Raw genomic sequence first — 24,298 nt, forward strand, 5'->3', positions numbered from 1 at the left:
CTCTTCTCAAAGGACAAATATTTTAATGCCCATTTTGTAGATGAGGAAACAGGATTGAGAGGCTTTCTTAAGAGCCAAGCGCCACTCATTTAGCAGATGAGGAAGCTGGCCCAGCGAGGTTAAGTCCTTTTCTAAGGTCACACAGCTTGTAAGTGGCAAAAACCGAGCTTCACCATGGGCCTAAGACCCAAGTGCAGGGGTCTCACCATCACCTGCTTCTAGCTTGCCATCTAAGCCAGGTCTCCTGCTCCTTTGGCTTGGGCAGTTTCCACAACTGCTGTGCTTTTGTTTGGGTTAAATACGTTTTGCAGTGAGAAGCAAGCATATCAGCTGGAAGATAACTTAATGCCTGGCTGACTCTGTAACCTTTTTCCAGCCTTTCAGTGGGCAACCATGTTACAAATCTGAAGTTTCTATACGTTACTCTGCACTCAGTTATCTTCATCTAAGCCTTTCCATGTTTCTCTGTGATCCAAATTTATAACTCTTTATGGCAGTCTTACTCAGTTCACCCACATTTCTTAAGCACTGTGTCCTGCACTGTGCTAGGTCCTGGGGACCTGCTCAGGGAGGACAGCACGTCCTCCGCCATATGATGGTGTATAAAACACAACATGAGTTAGACGGGAAGGTGAAGAGACAGGCAGCGGGGACCCTCGGGGGAGGGGTAGTGTGGGCAGCGGCATTGGAACTGAGCTGCGAAGGAAACCAAGTGCTCCAAAGCGCAGGTGAAGGGGGACTGCATTCCAGGCAGGGGGACCAGCCTGGATAAAGGCAAGGGGGCTGGAGATGGAGCATTATGTGTAAGGACAGAGAGGGTCAGTTTGGCTGGACCTCAGCGTACGTGAAGAGGGATCCAGACGGTGAGACAAGTGCTAAGGATAGAAATACCAGCCAGCGTGACTTCACCTCTGCAGCCTCTCTCAGATCTGCCCCCTTCTCTCCTCTGACTCTGCCCCCACCCTGGTGCAGACCCTTATCACCTCATGCTTGGACTATTACAATAGCTGCTGGGCTGGGTGTCTGCCTACCTCAGGTCTCCCCCTCCCCACCACCTCCAGTCCATCCTCCATTCAGCCACTGAAGTGACCGTGTCACCTCCTACTTCTGAGCTCTTTGTCACCTGCCCCTCCTACCTCTCCAGTCTTCTTACACTTTCCTCCCCTAGGCATACTCTTCCATCCAGTGACGCTTCCTGGTGATCCCAAAGACAAGACACTCTTTTCTCAGCTCCAGCCATTTTCTCTGGCTGTCCTGCGTGCCAGAAAGCCCTCCCTTCTCTGCTCTGATGACTGACTTCCACTTGAAGAACCAGATAAAATCTCCCCCTCTTCCAGAAGCCTTCCCCAGCTCTTCCTGATTCCAGGGCCTTCCCTCAGGTGGCTATTTCCTTCTTACCCTATGGTTAGCTTGCTTCCACCAATAATGGTGAGCACCCTGAGGGCAGGCATTGCCTTTTGCCTTTTTGTCTCTCTCTCCCGCAGCCCAGTGCCTGGCACAGAGTAGGTGGGCACTTCATGACCTTTATTGACTGTGAGTGGACGTGTTAAACCCAAGGCTGTCAATCTTGAATCCCAGGGCCATGGCAGGATAAGACTTAGGAAGCTCAGATGTTAACATTTGGAGCCAAAAGGTTCAAGGGCATCCTTAGGGAGGAGTAGGTGAACATAGTGACCTGAGTAGAGGAAGTAAGCAGTTTGTACTGAAACTTAATGGTCACAAGGAGCCAGAAGTTGTTGGGCTGGGAGTGACACAGTCCTAGATTTTGGGTGCCGCCCTGAGGGTGACTGAAGGGGGAGGACCTGGAGGGAGGGAGGCCAGGTAGGAGGCTCCTGCGACATCCCAGGGAAGGGGGGAGGAGGGTCTAAACTAGCCTGTGGCCTGTTAGTGTAGAGGAGACATGTGGGTGATGAAAGGAAAGATTCCAGGATAACTCAGAGGTTGTGAACCCAGGCCTTTAGAAGAAGGGGGATGTGACCCTTGACAGAAACTGGGAACTATATAGGAAGGGTCGGCAAAGGGCAAGATAGTAGATTTTATAGGCTTTGTAGGCCAAGAGACAGAAGTGAGGCTATTATAGTGATACTTATATAACAGTATAAAAAACTCATTTCCACAAATTTTAATGACAAAATTAAAAATATAATAATAAGTACAGTTTTTTTGTATTACAGGTCTGTTAATGAGAAGAATGGAATTCTTTTTGGGGGAATAACATTTTGCTTAATTGGGGTTCAAAGTTAATGTTTCCTATCACAAAAATCGATTGTAAATGTTCATCTATTAATATGGATCTGTAATGAGATTTTCCATATTTCATCTTTGAAAATGTCTTTTCACACAGATAAATACCATCAAATACTGATAGCAGTCCGTGAGCGTATGATTTTAATTGAGCCAAAAAAACTAATAATCTTAAACGAGTTTATTTTGTCTGGACACATTTCTTCAACTGTTGTAACCAGACTCAATTTAATTAACGCACCAGCAGTAAACAGCTTTCCTTGCTTGAGTAACAGATGAGCCATTCGGAATCTTACTTTGGTCCCAGCTTCATTTCCATTTTCTATTTTTGTCAAATTCTGCTGTGATGAGAAAATCTCTCTTAAAATTTCGAATTGTTCTGTTGTCTGCTTTCCTATGATCTGGGAATATTGGGATGAATGCCTTCCCTGGTAATGTTGATGTATATTGTATTCTTTTGGCATCCCTCTACTATTGTTGCATTATAAACACGATGCTAATTCAATAATAAAATAGTGCACACTCCACTGAGTCCTAAAAGCACAACCGTGGAAGTCTCCTTTTGTTTTCTTGGGTTGCCATGATGGGTGTCCTCTGGTAAAGATAACATAAAATTGCAGAATGGTGACAAGGGTGGCGCTGAGTTCTAATTGCCTTGCTGCGATTGGCAGTGCGCCTGAGCGGCAGCAGCAGGACTCAGCGCCACGTGCCATCTCTGTGGCCCCTCAACTCTGCCATTGTGTCAGAAAAGCCGCAGAGACAGTGAGCACATAAATAGTACTTTACTGAAAGAATACAGACATGCCAATGTCACATAGTTTTCATTTCATTAAAGATTATTCTTCATTTGATTTTTTTCCAACTATTTAAAAATATAAAAGCCATTCTTAGCTCATGGACAGGAGGATATATTTAGTCCGCGGCGTGCTGACTACTAGGATACAGCAAACCTCATTGCATTCATGTTCCGGTCAGCCTGGCCATTTCCCTGCCTTTGGACTTTTGGGTCTTGTCTAGTTTTTTCACTCCTAAGTATAGTGAAGCTATAAATATTTTAATACAAAAGGGTCTTTTTCCCTTTTAATTATTTATTTCCTTGGGAAATATTCTCAGTAGTAGGGCTAGCAAGTCAAAGGATATATGACCTGAGGTTTTTTTTGTTTTGTTTTGTTTTGTTTTTGGCTAGACAGTGAGGTTAAGTGACTTGCCCAGGGTCACACAGCTAGTAAGTGTTAAATGTCTGAGGCTGGATTTGAACTCAGGTCCTCCTGACTTCAGGGCTGGTGCTCTATCCATGCACCACCCAGCTGCCCCATGACCTGAGTTTTTAAAAAAGAAAAAAACTTCTGCCCTTAAGTTGCTTCATGTATATGTTATAACATTGGTGATCTTCCCTTCTCTCAAGGACGTAATTTAGGATCTAGCATTCTTGATGAAATTATTTAACTATTTTCATTTTCAGTTTGAAAATGTACTTTTTTTTAGGGGCAACTAGGTGGCACAGTGGATAGAGCACCAGCCCTTGAGTCAGGAGGACCTGAGTTCAGATCCGGCCTCAGACACTTGACACTTACTAGCTGTGTGACCCTGGGCAGGTCACTTAACCCAACTGCCTAGCTTTAAAAAAAAAAGTGCTTTTAAAAAAGAATCACGACTTTCTTATTTGTTTCCATGTTTAATTGACACTGTTCTGTCTTAAAATTTATCAATGAAGTTTTGAGCAAAGCATGACAATTTTTGTGTCACTCTAAAATACTCTTTTTTGCCCACATTTTAGTGGGTAACATGTTGAATATATTCCTTTTGCACAGTATGGCAATTAAAAATAATCTAGAGAAATGCTGGAGTAACACAAATGAGTCAGTTTACAGTGCTGCACTTAGTAATTTGCCATTCTTAAATACTGAGAATTTCCTCAGGACTTTGTTTCTCAGTCAGTGATTATTACATGGAGAGAAACACCAGCCAAGGGGGTTATTTTAGCCCCTGCCTTTCCCGTTGTGCACAGTGTTTTTTGCATGTGAATGTGTTGTCATTAATACGAACATTTAAATATACCTCGATGTATAAATGTAGTACTTTGGCGGGGGGTTTCCTCTGACTTGAGAAGCAAGGTGGATGTTATCTTCAGATTCGTAAGGAATGCCAACGTGAGTATCTTTGCATTTTTTGTAGAATGGCCAGCAGTCCGGGAGGTCACGCATCTGTTTCCGGTCAGAAATCGACACTTTGGGAATGTTCTCGACCAAAGAAATTGCAGGTCACTGAAGAGGAGCTGTTTTACATGAATTGTAGAGCTGCCTATCTAACTGTTTTTAAAAGCAGTTTAGAAAGTATTGTGTCAAGGGATCAACTTTGCCTAGGTAAACACTCTTTTAATTTTCAGCATATGTGTTAATTTTCACTTGTAAATTGAGAAAAGCAAAAAGATGAGATGTAGTATTTCAATCCTAAATTGTTTTCGTTTCTTAATAAACTTGGCTAATAAAATCATACTCTTTTTGGATGACCATATGCTACAAAATAAAGCTCCAAAATTATAAAATAAAAAATCAAGCAAATGCCATGTTGTAAAAGCTTAAAGTTTTTGTTTTATTTTGAGTATATTTTAAACTATCATTATCTAGGGATTAGTGCTTTACAATGATATAGTTAGAAGCTTTTACATTCTAAGTAAGTTTGAATTTCACTGATTTGAGGGAATGAATGATAAAGAATTGATGAGGCCTTCCTATATGACACTTAGCAGCGTGCTGAGCACTGGGGCTACGTACAGACCCGAAGGAGAAGCCTGCCACCCAAATGAGAGAGTGGTCTCCGGGGAAGGGAATCCGGTCTGGGAAGTCACTGGCGCAGTGATTTGATGTATAGGGCAGCCCGATGACACACCTTAACAGAAGCAATGATACCGTTGACTTGATTGCTGTATCCAGAAGAAGGAGGAGAGAGAGGCTGCACCTCTCAGCAGGCAGATCACAAAGTGGCTTAGGTGGACCGCCATATAGAAGGTGAAGGTGAAGGATGCTCTAGCCTGGGGCCTGAGGCCAGCTGGGTAGAATGGGCTGACTCAGTTTTCACTCCCTCAGTCACCAGTTAAGATGTCTGGGCTATAGAGCAGGAGTTCCAAAGATGAGTGAATTCATTTTCCTAAGTACTAGGAATCCAGTGCAGAAGGTAATGGTCTAGACAGGAAGAAGCAGGACAGTAAGAGCAGGTCAATGGCAAGGTGGCTTAGCTGGGTGAGCAGGTAGGAAATCTGTGCAGGGTCTGGGGCCAGCAGACATAGATGATGAGAAAAATTTGCAACTACATGGTCACAGTCAAGATGGCTGAGGCCCATGCCGGGAAGGATGAAGGCAGAGAGAATGTTTGAATTATGCCGCTGGGTAAGTATTTGAAGGGGGGAAAGAGAGAACAGAATGAAGGGACAAGAAGGAAAGGAAAAAAGGAAGAATTTATTGTTGTTGTGTTGTCGCCCCTTATTACATGTCCCCTGTGGACTGGTCCTAGGAAGTCTTAGAACATGCTCAGGCCCATCTATGCGAAAAGACAAGAAGGCGTAGGCATCTTAGTGTGTGGTGGTGAAGCACGTTGTGACCATCTGTAGGTAAGGCTTCTGATACTTTGGGCATTAAGGCCGGAGATGAACACAGGAACCAGGCTATTCTCTTCACTTAGTAAGGCATTTCTTTAAGACAGAATTTTGGCATGCTGCTAGAGTTGAAGAAGGGAATTCTGTGCTCTCCTTCAAAGACTTCCATTTATGGGGCCACATGGGATGAGTTCCTGAAGTAGTCCTTAAATGCCTACTATGTGCATGTCATTGGGGGTTAGAAAGATGAAAAACATCACAGTCCCTGCCCTCAGAGAGCCGACCTTCAGTGGTGGGATCATGCCAAAGAGCCTATAGGAGCCGGGCCAGTTCCTTTCTCCTTGACCAGAAGATGGCCCAAGGGGTGGTTTGTGGTCCTGGGCCATACCTTTGTACTCCTCGGGTTCTTGCCCTTGATTCTGTCTCTGCACACGGGTTTTCTTCAGATCTGAGGCAGCTGCTATGTTACTTGTGCATCCACACTGGTCTCTTCAGACAGCCCTTTTTTTACTTCCTATATTGTCTCTCTTGTGTTTTCAGAATTTCATTCATGAGAGTTTCTTATCTCTCCCGGACTAACTTCTAAAGAATTTCAGTCAGTGGTGTGCCACCCATCTTACTCTGAACCCTTTGAAATCTGTTCTCTCACAATCAAGTTAAGTTATTATCCGTGTTCAACTGGGCAAGCTTGGGCAGAGGGAAGGAAGAAACACGCAGGTGCATGCAAGAGAGAGAGAACAATTTAAAAAAGGTGAGCAGCCTCACCCACCGTTTTATTTTCGTTTGGTTTCAGTTCTCAAGTGCCTTTTATAGAGTAAGCATCTTGCTGCCAAACGTGAGTCTAGAATCTTCTGTTTATGAGATCCGTAGGCAGTCTATTCATTGCCTTTAGGCAAACTGAACCAAGGTTCCTTCTTCATTGGAATTCCTGTGGTTCCTGCCTGATCAGCTAGAAGATCCCTGCTGTGTTCCTCCCCTTTGGCTTCCTCCACTTCTCCCTTTTCTCCTAGGGAAGCAAGAAGAAATAGTTCTGTGCTGGTGTGATCCATTTCTAATGCAAGGTGTGAAGCTCTGTCAGGATGGTTTTGTCCCTAACCGTTGCTTTTCCTGCCAGCTAAGTTTTAGCTGCTTTTATTTTCTTCCATTTGAAAAGGCACCCTGATTCTTGTCTCTTTCCTGATTAATAGCTTAGTGAAGTACTGTGGAGGGAAAAGACATTTCGGTGTGTCTGTGGTACCCATCTTAGATCCATCTGCTTCCCAATACTGACTGCCTTCTAAGTAGAATGAGACCCTAGCCCGGGGGTGGAGAACCTGCAGCCTTGAGGCCACATGTGGCCTTCTAGATCCTTAAGCATGGCCTTTTGACTGACTCCACGGTTCCCCACCCCAGCCCTAGCCCCTTTCTTGGTATAAGTATTTAAAGGTACTGGACTTCGTGTGTGATTGAAGGGATTTGTAAGGCTGATTTTTGCCTAGAAGCTACTTTTGGAAGCTGGCTTCCACGTAAGCTGTATCCGCAAGGTGCAGCTACTACATTTCGAGCTTTCCTGTCTGTCTTTCTGTCTTTCTCACAGACTAAGAGGAAGCTCACTGCCCCCAGGGTCCCAGGCGCTTCCACCCATGCCGCGTCTTACTCACAGTTGGTGAGAGTGGCATCCAGAGCAACTTTCTTGGCTCTTCTGTCTTTTAGAGATCATCATGTGAGCAAGCTGGTTAGCTGCTCTGCTTTTGACAGAGACTGATCAAGGAGACATCTTGATCATTGTCAAGATGCTAAAGTGGTCCAGTGGATAGAGCACGTGGCCTGAAGTCAGGAAGACTCGGGGTTCTGGCCTCAGACCCCTTCTAGCTGTATGAACCCAAACGGGTCACTTCACCTCAGTTTACCTCAGTTTCCTCATCTGTAAAATGGGGTTCCTAATGGCACCTGCCTCCCAGGGTGAGGATCCAGTGACATGATGGAAAGTGCTTCGCAGACCTTCAAGCGCTGTACAGATGCTGGCTGTTACAGTAACTGAAGTCTGTCTTCATTCTTCTGGGGCAGATCAGGGATGTCTTTCCTAAGTTCTCCTACTTCCTCTCTCAGTCCAGGCCTGTAGTGGGTGCCAGTGATACCATCAGTCCTGGTTCTTCTCCACTGGTCTTCACCCAGATGTGTTCCTCCGTGCCTCCCTCCTCTGATTTCTGAATTTCCTCTGAATTTCCTCTGAATTTCCTCTGCCCCTTTCACTAATCCTGTTTCTCTTGAATGAGCCATACCTGTTCGAGCCAAATTCTGGTCAAGGCTCCGTGACACCTACGAGGTCAAGGTGGCTTCTTCACTTAGCACCTCTAGTTCCTGTTGCTGCTTGTTGTCTGAACTTTGGGCCTTCTTATGAAGATGATGGAGGACCTGGACCATAGTGCTGGCTTCTTTCTTATGACTCTTTCCCCATGGAGCTTCTGGGCGCTTTTATCTCTCTGCTTCCCACGTAGTTTGGTAGATGTACAGAAACAGTTTTCTCTCTTCTCCATCCTTTTTTACTTTAAAACTCCCTGTTGATTAAATTCACAAGACTCCAAATGCATTCTAAGCCCTTGTTTAGTGCATTCTGTCTCTAACTAGGAACCTTTTACTTGTGTATTTTAAACTGCGGTCCAGAAATCCAAATCCCACTTTCACATGCCCTCTTTTCAGCTGTAAGTCACTTCCCAGGTCTGCTATTATTCCATCGGTATCTCACCCGTTTCCCTCTGGACTTCAGTTTCTTGCCCAGGCTTTTTACGCTTTGGCAAAGGGAAGCTAATTTCAGTGACCAGAAGTTGGTGGTAGTTATTTACAAGCCTTGGGAAATTTTAAGATACCCACCCTAGGATGATGATTGACCTCTCTGTGTTATCAGGCCAACAAAAGGACACGTCAAATACCTCTCAGCCAAAGGAACCACTAGCAGCAGCCGCTGTTCCCTCCCTCCAGTGTGGTTCTCGAAGATTTCTGGGGGCAAAGGCATGGGGAATTGGGGGGAGATGGAGTCAGCTTCCTCTAGGACATGGCATGTGATGTGAACTTGAAGGAAAACCAGAGACTTCTATGGGAGAGAGAGGTGAGGAGGGATTCCAGGCATGGGAGAGTATCTGCCAAGGCACAGAGGCAGAGGATGCCAGATGCCTTTGGCATTGTAAGTGATTGATGAACCCTGATATCGACCAGTTACTTTCATTTTGAGTTGTTAAATATTGAAGCTTTAGAAACTGTTCTAAGGGGCAGCTAGGTAGTGTAGTGGATAGAGCTCCAGCCTTGGAGTCAGGAGGACCTGAGTTCAAATCTGACCTCACACACATAACACTTAACTTAGCTGTGTGACCCTGGGCAAGTCACTTAACTCCGATTGCCTCATGAAAAAAAAAACTGTTCTACAAATTTCTCCGACCCGTGGCGAGGTGGGTAGGTGATCTCTTAGCAAATGGGCTTACCAAAAGGAATTCCCAAGATCTCTTAGAAGAGGTGCTCAAGGTACAGAAGATATTTTGGCTGGAGGACAGCTTTCTATCCCCTCAGCGTCGTGAGAAATGTTCCCAATGCAAAGACTCATTAGCATGCATCGCCACTAACTCCAACCACGGAACAATTAGCCCTTCATACTTACTCTGCTCTCCTGAGGGGTAAAGACAAATTTGGGGCAGTCCTGACCAGCGATTTCACAGCCATCTTGGGGCTTGGGTCTCACAAGGTCGGGACTTTTTGGCCAGTCAGGCACGGTTCTTTGGTCCCATCAGGTTCGGGATGACCTTTCAGTGATTATCTCCTCTGAAAAGTGGTATGCCCTGTGGGAAGCACCTCCTAACGGGGAGCAAGAGCCGCTCAGGGGCCTTGGCACTCAGGCTAAAAGATGGCTGCCACGGCTGGAAGTGCCCTTACCAGGATCGCTGCTCACTGGCTGCAGCCTGTATTTAGGGAGGGAGACCCAGAGCCGATGAGGATGGCTCTTTTGGGCTGACTTGCTCCATGTTTTTAGCCAACAACCCCCATGACCACAGAAGTCTAAAGCAGAGCTGAGAGACGCCCAAAGCTGTGTATTCAAACATACTCTCCTTAGCGCAGTGTCGGGCACACAGTAGGCACTTAATAAATGTTTATTGACTGACTTATCCAGCATCCTCAGTGGGCAACTCTCCCTGTTTCAGTCTCCAGTTATCTTTGACATGGCCCTCCAGATACAGATGCCATTGAAGGATTGCTACATCGTTCCAGAAAGAGGCCGTAGCACATTCCGAATTCAAAAAGAAGGCCCAGGTTCGGCAGATTGGGGAGCTCCCTGACCAGCCCTGTTCCCATTGGACTATTTCAGCACTGGGCAGTGTATAGGCGTTAAACGCATATCAGTGCATTAAATAAATACGTGCGTGTTGATACGACTTCTGACATGCTGTTACTCACCTTCCCTTTGGTGTTAGCACCAGTCCAATATGTTTATAGTTTACACTTTTCCTTTACTGAAGCATTTATTTTGCCAACCAATGGATGTGTATTATCAGGGTATTAGTTTTACAGGTTTATGTGGAAGGATAAGAAGTTAGCATTTTTCTTATATAAATTCTTGGTGCTAAGACAGAGCCCCCTTTGTAGCATGCTAGCACGCTTTGTTTGAGATAATCTGAATGTCAGCATAGAAGCAGTGGGAGCAAGGGTCAGGGCTCCTTTGTATTCTGCAGCTTTCGACTGCATCCTCATGCCACTTAAACCCATACTACGGGTGCTCACATTTCCATTTAGAGGTCAGCAAAAATTGACAATTAGGGGCGTGACTTGAACATTTTTAAACTTGTGAATAATACAGTCATTATAGGTTCATGTCAAAGCTTAAAGTAAACTCAGGCTGAAGATTAGGTCTGTGGGGTCAGTCTTGAAGTATCTCAAGTTACATTATGTTTGTATTGTAAGTTAAACTCTGCTTTTCATTCAAATACTTATCCATGATAATGAATTCTTAAAATGGATTTTTAAAAACTGCTGAACAGTTCACAGAAATAGGAATGTCTAAATAGAGAGTATATATTTATGTGCATGTATCATATATATGTATATGTATATATATATATATATATATACATATATATAGAGAGAGAGAGAGAAAGAGAGAGAGAAAGAGAGAGAGAGGGAGAGGGAGAGGGGGAGAGAGAGAGAGAGAGAGAGAGAGAGAGAGAGAGAGAGAGAGAGAGAGAGAGAGAGAGAGAGAGAGAGAAGAGAGGAGACAGAATTCGCTTTGGTAGCTATTACTATTTGTTATTACTATGTACTATAATTCCAATCTTCAAAGAGGAGAAGTAAACTTACATTATTTTTTTAAATGCATACCAAAACAGCTATTCAGTTACTTGTTGTTCAGTCATGTCTGACTCTTGGTGACCCCATTTGGGGTTTTCTTGGCAAAGAGGCTGGAGTGGTTGGCCATTTCTTTCTCCAGCTCTTTTTGCAGGTGAGGAAACTGAGGCAAACATGATTAAGTGACTTGCCTGGGGTCATCCAGATAGTAAGTATCTGAGGCCAGATTTGAACTTATGAAGATGAGTCTTCCAGCTTCAGGCCGGCCGCTCTATCCACAGCACCACCTAGTTAGTTACTTACCTGCTCACATGCTAAAGTAGTGACTTTGTGAAGGTCCAAGATAGTATTAACAAGTGTTAACCTCTGTTGCTGCTGCTGTGCTGCTGCTCATGATTTTATGGGATTTTTAGGGAAGAGAATGTGTTAACTGTTTCTGTTAAAATGTTCCCCGTTTCCCAAAGCCATCTCTGAATATCTCCCCAAATTTCTGCCTATTTCAGAAGCTGTTAGTTGGATGCATCAAAGGTGGCAGGTACACTTTTAGAGAGGATGGAAATTGACTTTGTGACTTGGACTCATCATGACAAAAAGTGGTCATCTTAGCATTGAGTTGTTTGAAAACTGGGTTTGTAGAGGGAGGAGTCTTACTTGTTTTCCTTTTTCCTTTTATAAAAAGGTAAAAAAAAAAACCCCAACAACTTACCTTTGTGTACCTCTGGGAATATAGTACCACACCAAATTCCAAGAGGAATCATTTCTTTTTCCTCTCTATCCAAGTGGTCCATTTTACCCACCTTGATTCTGCTCAAACTCTAGTAATTATGTGTATCTGGGTTCCCCATAATCAGATACCCAGTTTGCTTGTCAACTGGTCCTACACATGCCTGAATAAATAAAATGGTGAATTAGAGAGGTATTTCTTTGCTGTTTCTGTGGCTGGTTTAAAATTACCTTCAACCTAGACAACCCCCAACACAGGCTAGATCCCGTCCTGAAAGTTTCTGTAAGCAGTTGTTAAGCCTTTATATGTGCCTTTCTTTTTTAGGCTATTATAGTAAAAAGCTGTTTTTCGCTATTTGCCAGTATTTCCCCAAAGCACTTAGTAAAATATTTTGTACAATGGGTGAAGAATTAAAATGTTGACTGATTTATAAGGGTCTAGGTGTGCTACCCTGAATCTAGCTAGTGTGTTTGTTGTACCAAGAACACCTCTTGTAACTTCAGATCACTTGAGGTTCATTCACTCAGAGTGAATCATGAAATTACTGACCTAGATCATTTTTCTGGGTCCTGAAAATATGCAGGTGATCCTGCGAAATCTTGTCTAATGGAGCTAGTAGTGTGTTTTTCATTTTCATTTTTTCTGTCTCCAGTGCCTAGCAGAGTGTCTTGCACATAGGGGTGATTATGCAGTGTTTGTTGAATTCAGTTGGATATGAGATTTTATGAGACATGAGAATCCTGAAGTAGAACGAGTCTGCTTCTTATTTTTGTGACTTCGAGGCTGATTACCAAGACGTTAGATGTACTAGATAATGGATATTCTTAACAATCAGACATATGTATGTTCTGCAGCATTTCCCTTTGGGGCTTATGTTATATGGTCATTATGTTAAAAATCTGGCCATCCTCCATGATAAGATCAGCGTACCTAATTATAGAAGATATTTAAGACTACTCAAAGCCGTAGTTAGCAGTATTTCAAAGTGTTTCTGCCCTTCAGTTGTTTTTTGAATGGCCTCAAAATGGTTTTTAAATTTGAATAGGTTATCCAGACTTTAGACTAGATGACCTCTAACCCCAGAATTCTGTGATTCTAAAAATGGACACATTTCTGTATGTGGGCTAGAATCTAGCGTATATCTAAGACCTTGCAAAGGCTCTTGGCCAACAGTAATTGGAAAACGGATTATTCCTGGTTTAACACTATTGTTCTCAATCTAATGATTTTTAAATTTAACTGCTTATTTGGCATTTTAAACATGTCAAGAGTATTTATTAAGCCTGTCAAAAAAGGTAAGTTGTATTTTTGTGTTTACTCTTCTGTTCCCAAGTTTCAGGTTTTTAAAAAAAAAATAATCTTTTGAAATTCTGAGTCCTCAATTAATCAAATTTAAAAAACCATCAAGTTGTGAACTGAGATATCAAAGTTAGTCTGTTTAGTTTTTTGCTTTTATTAATGACATTAATTAATGGACTTGGGATTTTTTAATTTCCATTTTTGAAAAAATGAATACACCGTAATAACATTTAGTTATTAGCATTAAAATTATATGTGTGTGTGTTTGCTCAGTTTTGTAAAAAAAAAAAAAGTGAAGATAACTGGAGGTGGGGATTATATAATTCAGGGCCCAGTATAAAGTTGGCAAACTATGTAATATTCTTTTTTACGTGGCAGTACTTCAGAAGGCAGGAAGAAATCCATCCCAAAAGACGATTGATAAGTACTGGACTCCTCAAACCGCTAAGCTGAATTTTGATGATTTTTGTGCAATTTTAAAAAAGGAAAAACCTACTTCAAAATCAGAACTGTTAAAAGCGTTTAAGAAAATAGATGTGAATAATGACGGCTATATTTCACACGCTGACCTCTATAAAATTCTTACAAAGGTAAGCCCTGTGAAGTCACTTTTTTTCCTAATCTATTTCAGGAGAAGTGGGTCAAGCAGGCCCATTTCTGCTATAGAAACATGTTTGTAACTCAGCTTTGTCGACCATTTGCGTCCACATCAGAGCTAACTGCGTTTGGGTGGTAAGAGAAGTGAATCACGCAGATGTTGTTCTAAAGTGCTTTGGGATCCTTCTGAGCGGAAGGCGCTTTGTAAATGAGAGCCGAAGTAGTGGCTCGGGCCCCTGTCGAGGTTTCCTTTGCGCCTCCGAGTAAGTCCGTGCCGCCCCGCTCTCTGAGCGGCAGGGATTGATCCACGGGAGGGAGAAACGGCATCTGCAGAGACTGGCACCGGAAGTCATTTTGCGGTGGGCCGTAGCGTTAGGAAGCATCGTTACTCCAGGTGCAGTGTCGTATTTTATTTGAGCTATAATGCTTGGTCGTAATTGGTAAACAGAAACTGAACGCAAGCGCCGAGCATTTGATGGTGTCATTAAGTGAGTGGTAACACAGAACGGCTTTGTGCTTGGAGGTCACCTGCTAAATGGCTCCCACCCTTGGACAAGCATCAGCTCCCAAATTTTTCATTGCTGTTCTTTTCGTGGCTAATTATAAAAATGTTATTTCTCTAAACTGATATATTTTAAACTAAAATAATTTAGACATTTTGAAATCGAATTTGTTTTCACAGAGAGGTGAGAAAATGACACCAGAGGAAATGAATGCTATAATAAACTTGGCTGATATAAATGTTGATGGCAAACTTGACTATATTAAGGTACGTGGTAAGTAAGCTTAGGTATATGTAAACTTGCGGTATTGGTGAGGAAAGAATATTGTGGTAGGCCAGGTATCCTTTGAAAGTTTGCAGCAACCTGCTATATATTGTTAACCAATCTATTTTAGGTTGAATATGTCTTCAGTTTCAGCTTATTTCATATCATACTCTGGCACAATAATTGTATTTTTAAAAAAATGTAACAAGAGTTCTAGAAACCTATAAAAACTTATCAGAAATGCAGCTTTTCAAGAAAATAAAACCATAAAAATTATTTAGAACAAACCCGAGTCTGCACATGTCTTATAAAAAAATAATAAATCACCTCTCAGGGTGTACCACATTTTATTTTCACTGTGTGACCTCCTCATTGAATCATGGCTGCATTTCCCCGGGTCACTTGAGAGTGGTCAATCTGATCCAAGAAAATAAAATGAGTAGCTCTGTTCCATTGGAAATGTCTTCCATCTATCAGTCTATCCCTTACCTACTAATGCACATTTCTCCCTCCCCTTCCTAAAATGTATGACAGAACGTTTTTGCCCACTGGATTATTTTTCTGTTTCCTGTAGTTTTGTAAATTATACGTGGCAACCAATGATCAGTGTCTCAAGACTGCATTAGAAAAACTGGAAATTGATAGTAAAATGAGGCTTCAGCAATTAGGAAGTCACCTGGAAGGATCTCCTGAGAGTGGCATATCACCGATATCAAAACTATCCCCGAGAATCCCAAGGAATGTTGGTCAGAAAACCGTGCTCAATAGAGGTATTTACTTTTACGGCTGATAATGTTCTACTAAAGAAAAACGGTTCAACTTAAAATACTTTTTAAAAAATCAGTAATTCTCTATTAAACTTGAACAAGGTATTTGTTGTTGCTACCATTTATAGACACTTCAAAATTCCATGAAAGTAAAGTTTATGATAGAACTCAGTTGAGGTTGCTGTATTTTCTCTAGGAACAAAATGTAGATTACAGAGTAACAATCTAGCAAAAGGCGTGTATTCGTATTATAAAAATATGCAGTGAGACTAGTTGTGCAGACAGTTATATAATTGCTGAGCAAGTCACTCAGTCCATCTGTGCTTCAGTTTTTGCATCTGTAAAATAAAGAGTTGTCCATTATGGCCTTTAAGGTCCTTTCCAGCCCAATCCGTGATCTTGTGACCCCACTTTAGACAGTAATTACATGACTCTTGCCTTCTTTTCCATAGGGAATACACAGAAAGGATTGCTCAAGTGGGTCCTCGCTATTATTTATGCAGTAGAGACAAGATTCATATTGATAACCATTCAAGAATATGGTGAAAGAACAGAATTGAACAGTTATTAAAAATGTGTTACAGGTGATGGCCGGAATTCTTCTCTGCAGCTAGCGGCTCAAAAGCACAAATCATCTGTTTCTTTCAGTGTCAGCACAGGGGCTAACAGCTGTAGAAACGCAAAGCTACTGGAGCCAAACTCAGTAAAGGTAGGATATTTTAAATCAGAAATGGGGGCATTTGGGGGTATTTTTTTTTAACACTTCTCAGTGATTTATAGTGTTTCAATGGGTCTGCAAATTAATTCCTTGACGTTTTTTGTAGAGGCATAAACATTTGCACTCCATATTTAAAACAACTTTTCTGGTTTTAAAGTGGAAATGGTAATATTTTGATGAGAACTTTAAAGAGAAACGTGATTTATTCTGCGTTGTTTTACCTGATTAAATAAATGCACCATTAACCCTAAAATACTTAATTTTATTTAACAAATAATTTATCTCAGTCCTTTCTTTTAAATAAATCACCCATTCAATGTCAGTTCCTGTGGGAAAAAGACAACAAAGTCACTTTGCTAAGTCAATATTTGTAGAGTGTTAATATTGATCTTTTTCTTTTGTTTTTCCTTTCTTGACTCAACCTTTACTAGTTTTCTTTCAACAGAAAATAATAGCTACAGAAATATAAAACATTAACTGGAAACTGCTAGGATACATTAAAAATGTGCACCTTGAGACCTCTGTTAAAGGGGGAAAAATGGTTATGACCACATAGTATAACTGCTGTTAGAAAACTGAACTGATTGTCCTCATGAGCTACATTTTGTTTCAAATAACAACTCTGTATTTGTTATTGAACTCTGAAGTCCCTTATATCTTTAGATTGCTAGACAGTGACATTTGTTCTATATTAAAATTTTAAAACATTGTCTCCGAGGAATTGTTTTCAGTCTGTTTAGGAATCCATACCCCCCAAGCAATTTAGCGTGCACACTCACCGTGTTCAAACGTAATATTTAGTGTCCAGCAATGTGACTTTCTACCATTGGAGCGTTCTTCTGTTTCCCAAACACGAAATGTTAAAATAAAATTCCAAATACTTTCAAAGATGATGTGTATGTAACGATCAAATTTATAATTAGTGACAGCATAGAAATGGAAAAAAAAAAACGTTGTAAAGTGTCCTTTGTAAGAGGCAGCTAGGTGGCGCAGTGAATAGAGCACCGGCCCTGGCGTCAGGAGTTCAAATATGACTTCAGACACTTGACACTTACTAGCTGTGTGACCCTGGGCAAGTCACTTAAACTCGATTGCCTAAAAAAAAAAAAGAATATCCTTTGTAAATACTAATAAGAATTTTCTCTCCGTATCATCTTGTCATCTCCAAAATTTGGTTATTTGGTCCATATTATTTGGTCCACACCATTGACAGTACATTGTCTTTGAAAGAGGAATTTAGTTTTCAAATAATTAGACTTTAAACCTAATGTTCATAACCATTATTTGTAATTATTCTTTTGTTCTAGAACTACAGTTAAACAGATGTTTGGGTCTGTTTTCCAGTGACATAATTGAGGTTGTAATACTGAAATGACGTCAGGACTTCCTCTAACCACATTTCCCTAATAGAGAATAGGAATAACCAGAATTATACTAGATTCTGCAACACTGCAGGTTGTCCTGTGGCAAAGCCAAGTTCAGAGACAAAGAACCGTGGCTTAAGCAGTTATAGACCAAAATCAATTATTTGTAAATAGGGTCAACAAGAAAATGATACAGGATCAGTCTTCATCTTCTCAGTGGCTTTGGGGAGAGGGCTACTCTGGAGGGTGAGTATGAGGAGGAGGGCAACCAGGTGGGTGAACATGAGGACCTCTCCATGAAGACTCACGAGGGCCCTAGAGTTGTGTGGGTCACTGTATAGATTCCTGTGATGTAGGGCAGGGCCACATCAAGGGGCCTCCAAGCCCCTTCCAACTCTCCAATTCTGCAATTCTGTGACCAGAAGGGAGCAGCTGTGTCGTCTCAGAGGACAATAGGAGGTCCAGATAAAAGATGCAGAAGCCGGGCTCTTTGAGCCAGTGTCTGACCTGTGACCTTTGTGTCACTGGTCTGTGTACCTGTGCCGCTAATACTTCTGGGATTCCTGTCTGTCCTGGAGCGTGCCGGACAAGGTGCAGTCAGCCTCCAGGGCACCCCCCTGGCCCTTCCTGAGCTCCTGCTTCTCCTAGCATCGTCTATCACTTTGCTTTCTCTTGCCCTCTGGGCCACTGACCACTGGGATTCCCCCGAGACCATGACGTCGATTGCCTCTCTCATAGTACATAGTGATCTCTTACTTACACTTTGGTTACAACGGATGGTGAGAAAACACTTCCATCCAGATTGGTGTCGTAAAGGCTACCAGCGTTCCCCTCTGTGCCTGTAGGCTTCCCATGTGCACACGTGGTATTATAGGCCACTATTTCAGGATGATTTCCTAAAGGTGTTGGAGTCCAACAGCTGCCAGTGTTTGTGGGTGACAATGTGGACTCTGAGCTGTATTTGGTAGAATCCATCTTATTTTAAAAAATCGGGAATTAGGGCTTCCTGCCTCAAGTCCCTCTGTCTCTCTTTCCCTCTCCATCTCATTGTTTCTCTATGTGTGTTTTCTCCATCTGTATTTTCTTTTCCATTAGTCTCAGACTGTGGGTCCACATAAGAGTAATTCAGACAGAGAAAGAATTTTGATACTGGAATTTTTTGTTTGCCAACTAGGTTAAAGAATATGCTGATTTTCCCTGTTTGAGGTCCTAGAATCAGAGAACTTTGAGCTGGGAGGGACTTTAGTGTAGTTGTCCTGTCCCTTGCACTTTGAGGTGGCCAAGCCGAGGCTGGGTGAGGTTAACTGAGTTACAAAGGGCAGACAGGCACTCGCTGGGCAAGCCCAGGTCTCCTGACTCCCCACCTGTGTCTTCGTACTCTGCCTAAATTCTGCGAAGAAACACGTCTAGGTCTTTTCTTTGGTGCTGTGTCAAAGGTCACAACTCCTTGGAGGAGTTGTCTTGTGGACTTGCAGACAGCTCCTGGCTGTGTGCTTGTGGCATCGGACTCCCTTCTTAAGTCAGGGGTACATGCTAGTGTGTCTAGGCCTTGTTCCAGCACCTCACTTGGCTTTCTGATCATTGCCATAAATTTGATTGCCAGAAGAACAATCCTTTTTTTACTAACCTTTAAAAAGTATTCTCATTGATACCTTTAAACAGATGGTAATTTAAAATGTCAGGTTTACTGGTTTTTAATTTGTTCTTTTCAAGTTGCCTTCTAAATTATGACCAATAACATATTTGTGTCTTGCAGAGGATAACACAGTGGTTCTCTTTAGGTTGGCATGATTTGCCTGATTTGATAGTGTATAGTGCCACCTTATGCCCTCTCGAAGGAAAAACAAGCTCCTGGTTTTTTCTTTCATTTTGATCAAAGAACAGCTTGCTCGACATATGCATTTCTTACTGCTAATACTGAGACAAAAAACTTCTGCTCAGCCTCGTGCTGATTTACTTGCTGGAACATTCTGGCTCCTTGTTTGATCCAGAAGATGCCGTTATTCTCATTTCAGTTGAAATGGGCATAGAATTTTGCATAGAATTTTACCTAGAATTATACCTTTTGTATACACTTACACAAATGATATACTTTGAGGCTCAGAAGTGAACTTGTATTGTTTTGATTTTCCATTGGATCATTTCATTTGCTACTTAATTTTGTCTTGTTGCAAAGATGCTGAAGCTTGGCTGGACGTTAGTGCTGCAGCACCAGAACCACTCCAGGGGCCTCTGAGACTGCGGGGACAGCAGAGGTTCTTTCTGTCAGAGCGGCAGCCTGGGGTTCCTGGGAAGTGATGTTCCTCTGCCCCTCTCTCCTACAGCCTGAAATTGCTGCCCTCTTCCACCCTTGTCCCACAGCATTAACTCCCAGTTAGACTTCACAGATCTGCCTGCACTGTTTCTGCTCAGCAGCATCTCCCTGTGGATCCTTCCCCTCCCCGAGAGCAAAGAGTGAAAGCAAAATCAGCAAAACTGGCCACCCCCGAGAGAATCTGACGTTCCAGGCAGTCTTCCACACCCAGAGCTACAAATACGATTTCCTTTTATCTTCACAGCCACCCTAGAGATAGGGCACCCTTCTTTTACAGAGACAAGTGGAGTGACTTGCGTAGGGTCACGCAGCTAGCAGGCGGCAAAAGCTAAATTTCAGCTTCCATCTGGCTCCAGGCCCAGCACGCTGTGCCCTGTGGCGCCTCCTAGCGGCCAGAGCCCCCCCCTTCTGAAAGAAGTGGGGGGAGAGGTCCTGCCGACATTCTTAGGGGATTCTTGACCTTTCATCTGCATTTGGAGTTCAGAAAAGAATCTTATTACCATGGGATCGAGATGCTGGCTGACATTTGGATGGGGCTGTAAAGTGTACGCAGCATCTTCCGTGCATTTTTTTCATTTGATCCTCTCAATACCCTGAGTTAAGACCATCAGGTGGGGTGGTCCTCGCTTTACAGATAATGAAGTTGAGACTTTGGGAGATGAGTGACTTTGCCTGGGTCACACTGCCTTTTAAGCAACAGAAGAAGAATTATAAGCTGGGGTCTTGGGCTACAGGTCACTGGAAAAATTAAATGCTGGCATGTGGCGCAAATCAAAGTTTGCAGGGCAGTTTTCCCTGGAGTCAATTGTCTCCAGAAATACCCCAAACGCACTGAAAAGCTCCTTCTTTCCTGGATCCCAGAACGGAAAAGGAGCTGCTTTGAAAGTCATTGTGTGCTCAGACTTTTTCAATGTAGCCATCAGTTATGCTGATTTTTTTCCCTCTCTATAAAATACTATTTGTCATACGAGATGGTTCTTTGGAAGGGGAGGGAAAAGGCTCGTTGGGATAACTATGGTGATGTAAGAAACAGAAGACGTCATTAAAACGTATTAAAAAAAAAAGTAATCACAGCCATGCCATTAGCACCAAATGAAGGGCCTGTATGGGCTGTTACACCTAGCTTGCTAAGGTAAACTGTTGTTGAGATGGGACTGTTGGACAGATCGTGAGGCCCAGGGTCCCTTTGGCTTCAGTTGCTTCCTCTGTAACGTGGGTTTGACAGCACTTTCACTAGTAGCTCTGCAAGACTTTCCTTTTTGGCTCAGACTTGTGGTTTTCTCTCTGTGAGGAAACTCTGTCTCCCAGTGCACGTCTGCAGTTCTTCACATTACAGGCTCAGAGCTGCCTCGCCCCAAAGCTGTCTGGCCTGGCCCTCTTGTTTCATGGTCCCATTGAGGTCAAGTGACTGTCCCAAGGCCGCACAGGCAGGAAGCATCAGGAGTGGAATGCTTTTCTAAGCCTCACGTCCAGGTATGGTGGTTCCATTGGCCTTGGGGGAGAGCATAGCTCATTGTAGTGAGTCTTATAGATCTTTCCCACTTTAATTTTGTTTGCGGTCCCCTTAGCATCCTTGTTCTCCGCTTCCCCTCAAGATGGCTTTGGGTGGTTTGATACTTTGCCACACGTTCTTTAAGCTGGCTTTATCTCCTCTGCTTCTCTGCTTTAGGAGATCTTCCTGCTCACAATTGTCGGTCATTATTCTTCATGATATTTTACGAGCAAGTTTGTATTCTAATCTAGTATTCCCTGTGGTAGCTGTCTCTTTCTCTCTGATGGACACATAAAGATGCTTCTTAAATAAGGTGCCTTCTGGGCTCCTTGTTGTGGAAGTGGGTTTCTATTGGTTAAATTGCGAGATGGAATTATTGTAGGTGGTGTCGATGTGATCTCTGTGCTCTGTGATTGTCAGTTAGTTACTGGTTTAAACAGTTCAGGCTTAAGTTGCTTCAACTGTATCACCTACCTTTTCCTCATCGCTATTCTTTTCCCTCCCTATTAAACATGTTCCTAGCCCTGATGGATCTAAAGTGGGTCTGTAGATGGATGGCCAGCTCAGGAATGACTCCCACGTCAATGACAAGTCTTTTCCAGTCTGTTAAAATAGTATCGATTCCATCCTTTGTGGTGTTATTTGGTGTTTGCTGTAGGTACTGTCTGTTGTGTTTTTTTCTCAAAGTGCTCAGGATACAAAGGCACAAGTTTCATTGTAATCTGCAGGTCTTTATCCTCTCTCGTTCCTTTTTCCCCAAATCAAGATTTTCCATATACTTTTGGCCACCTTCACCTTTTCCCACCATTGCATCGGCGTCTCCAAGTTTCAGAGCACACGTTGAATTTGCTGATGTCCCAGTGATTCATTGAGGCTTGGTGGTGACCCTGAGTTCTTGATAGCTCTGCCAGCAGAGCATACATTCTTAACAGGTCACTCCGTGCTGGAAAGTTTTCAAGTTTTACCCCAGCAACAGACCAAGTCTTTTTTTTCTGAGAACCAATCTCACTGACTCTGGAGAGGCACATCCCTGTCCTCTGGTGATGAGCTTGCTCGGCCTCGGCCCTCAGTTCTCTGCAGCACCTTTCTGCTTCTGTTAGCGATGGTAGCAGAGGGGGTGGAAAATCACAGAGTGTTAGAACAGCCATAAACTTTCACTGGACTGGTGGTACCATCCATGTGAGATCCTTGTTCACTGATCAGGATGTGGCTGAATTCTGTCACCCTTGATATTTTGTTTTTTGGTTTTTAATGCAGCTTTATTTTCATCTCTGAACTCTCTCCTTCACTCTTTGTCCCCATTGAGAAAGCAAGAAGAACAAAACCTGTTACACACATATGTAATTAAGCAAAACAAATTCCCACAATAGCGGCATATGTCTGTGTGTGTCCGTGGACGTGCGTGTGCCTCGCTCTGAGTCCGTGTCTGTGTGGAGGTGAGCAGCCTTGACGTTTCAGAAGAAAGAGCTTGTAGCTAAGTGAAAGGCCAGCTCACAGGTGCTCTTGGGGAAGGCAAAGAAAGTCAGTGGTGGAGGGGGCGTTATCCCATACTCAAAGGTAACAAGAAACAGTATTTCATGAGCTATGTAGTCCTCAAATATTGCGTTATTAGGATGTGTTTGTGAAAATACCACCATGGAAATAATGATTTTTGCAGTAGTATCAGTCACTGTAGATGAAGTAGGAGAAGGCCTTCCAGATTAAAACTATACGTAATAATATTACAGAGTTATATTTTAATGTTATGTAGTTTCTCAAGAATGGCTTCTAGTATTTTGCTGCAATTTTTAAAAAAGAAAAATGCTCAAACGCTGATTAAAGTATGATTTAGATTCAGGAATTGAAATAGACTATAAGAAATCACTTTCTCCTTTTTGTGTGTAAGCCTGATGTACTGATATAATTTCTTAATATCAAATGACAAATTACCCGAACTTACTTATGGGAGACTTACCTAGGAAACGTTTTTGGAAGAACGTTCAGGATCCAGTGGACATCAGCAGCCCTGCTGTTCATTTCCCCCAACCCAAAAAAAGTCACTAAGTTTTGCCCAGCTGAGAGGTTTTTAGACTCCAGAGGAGGGTTTGGTAGAGGGCACCTTAGGAGAAAAAGAGACTGGAAGAAACCGGTGATATCTCATCTTTGTCAGGGGCCTATAGTCCAAGAGAACAAGCTTGCTACATTAGTAGTTACCAGATTTCTCCATTCCTCACAAGTATCCTGCCTTCTCAATTAGGAACTCTGAGATTGTTTTATCTGCCCTTACCTCCCCATCCTAACTCTATTCCTTACTCTCATCAGAGTCTCTAGTCCCTTCATTCCTTAGAGTCCCTTTCTTGGACCATTGCGTCTCCTCTGACTTCACTTTTCCCTCTTTTTAATCTCCACCCCATAGTTAGCCATTTCAATTCTACTCTGCCGTCTGCTTTTGAATCTATCCCCCTTTGTCCTTTCGCCACTCACCTCTGACTCCGTTTCAATCCTGGGTTACTCCCACCATCCTGTCCTTCCTTATACTTCTATGAGGCTGAATGAAGTCCTGCTGAATGGAGCTGAATCAGCCATGCTGGTTAGGTACATTATAAATTCATATTATTCAACTTCAGTCAGTCCCTCTGCAGCAAGGTAATCTTTTTATTCCTACCTAATCGATGTCTTATCTCATTCTCTACAGAAACCCTTCAAAACATTGTCTTCCCTCCTCAGGCCTCCTAGACCTCTACCATCCCCAGTCTGCCCCCTCCCCACCTCTCTCCACCTTCATCTGAGGCCCTTGCTTCTTTACCTTATTGAGAAAATGGAGGCCATTCAAGGTCAGCTCCCTTTTCTCACAATCCATCATCTCAAAATACCTTGACGTCATCCCCAGCACCCTCTTCCTTTTCCCCAGTCTCTGACAATGAGATGTCCCTTCTCTTTGCTAAAGCCAACCTCTCTTCATGTGCCAGTGATCCCAGCCCTTCCCATATTCTCTAGCAGATTGCCTCCTCAGTCATCTCCCACCTCCCTTTCTCTCCTGGGAACTTTCCAGCTGCCCTGAAATACTCCTCCATCTTTAAAACAACCCACCCCCTGGTTTACTACCTAATGGCTTCTCCCTCTTTTCTCCCACAAGC

At 42.8% G+C, this 24,298-nt stretch overlaps 1 protein-coding gene across 2 annotated transcripts in view; it reads left to right on the top strand.

Annotated features, from left to right (window-relative positions):
- The window catches only part of EFCAB7 (EF-hand calcium binding domain 7), a 56,088-nt gene that overhangs the window by 3,902 nt on the left and 27,888 nt on the right, over nucleotides 1–24,298 (top strand). For both annotated transcript variants that reach the window (XM_020993035.2, XM_078156681.1), the window contains exons 2-6: nucleotides 4,420–4,607; nucleotides 13,542–13,753; nucleotides 14,443–14,529; nucleotides 15,102–15,297; nucleotides 15,879–16,003. In XM_020993035.2, the coding sequence (XP_020848694.1) occupies nucleotides 4,421–4,607; nucleotides 13,542–13,753; nucleotides 14,443–14,529; nucleotides 15,102–15,297; nucleotides 15,879–16,003 (807 nt within the window). In that variant the 5' untranslated portion in view covers nucleotide 4,420. The remainder of the gene's footprint in view (nucleotides 1–4,419; nucleotides 4,608–13,541; nucleotides 13,754–14,442; nucleotides 14,530–15,101; nucleotides 15,298–15,878; nucleotides 16,004–24,298) is intronic.

The sequence above is a fragment of the Phascolarctos cinereus genome, unplaced genomic scaffold, assembly GCF_003287225.1.
Source record: "Phascolarctos cinereus isolate Bilbo 61053 unplaced genomic scaffold, phaCin_HiC Scaffold_5;HRSCAF=322, whole genome shotgun sequence".
NCBI lineage: Eukaryota > Metazoa > Chordata > Mammalia > Diprotodontia > Phascolarctidae > Phascolarctos > Phascolarctos cinereus.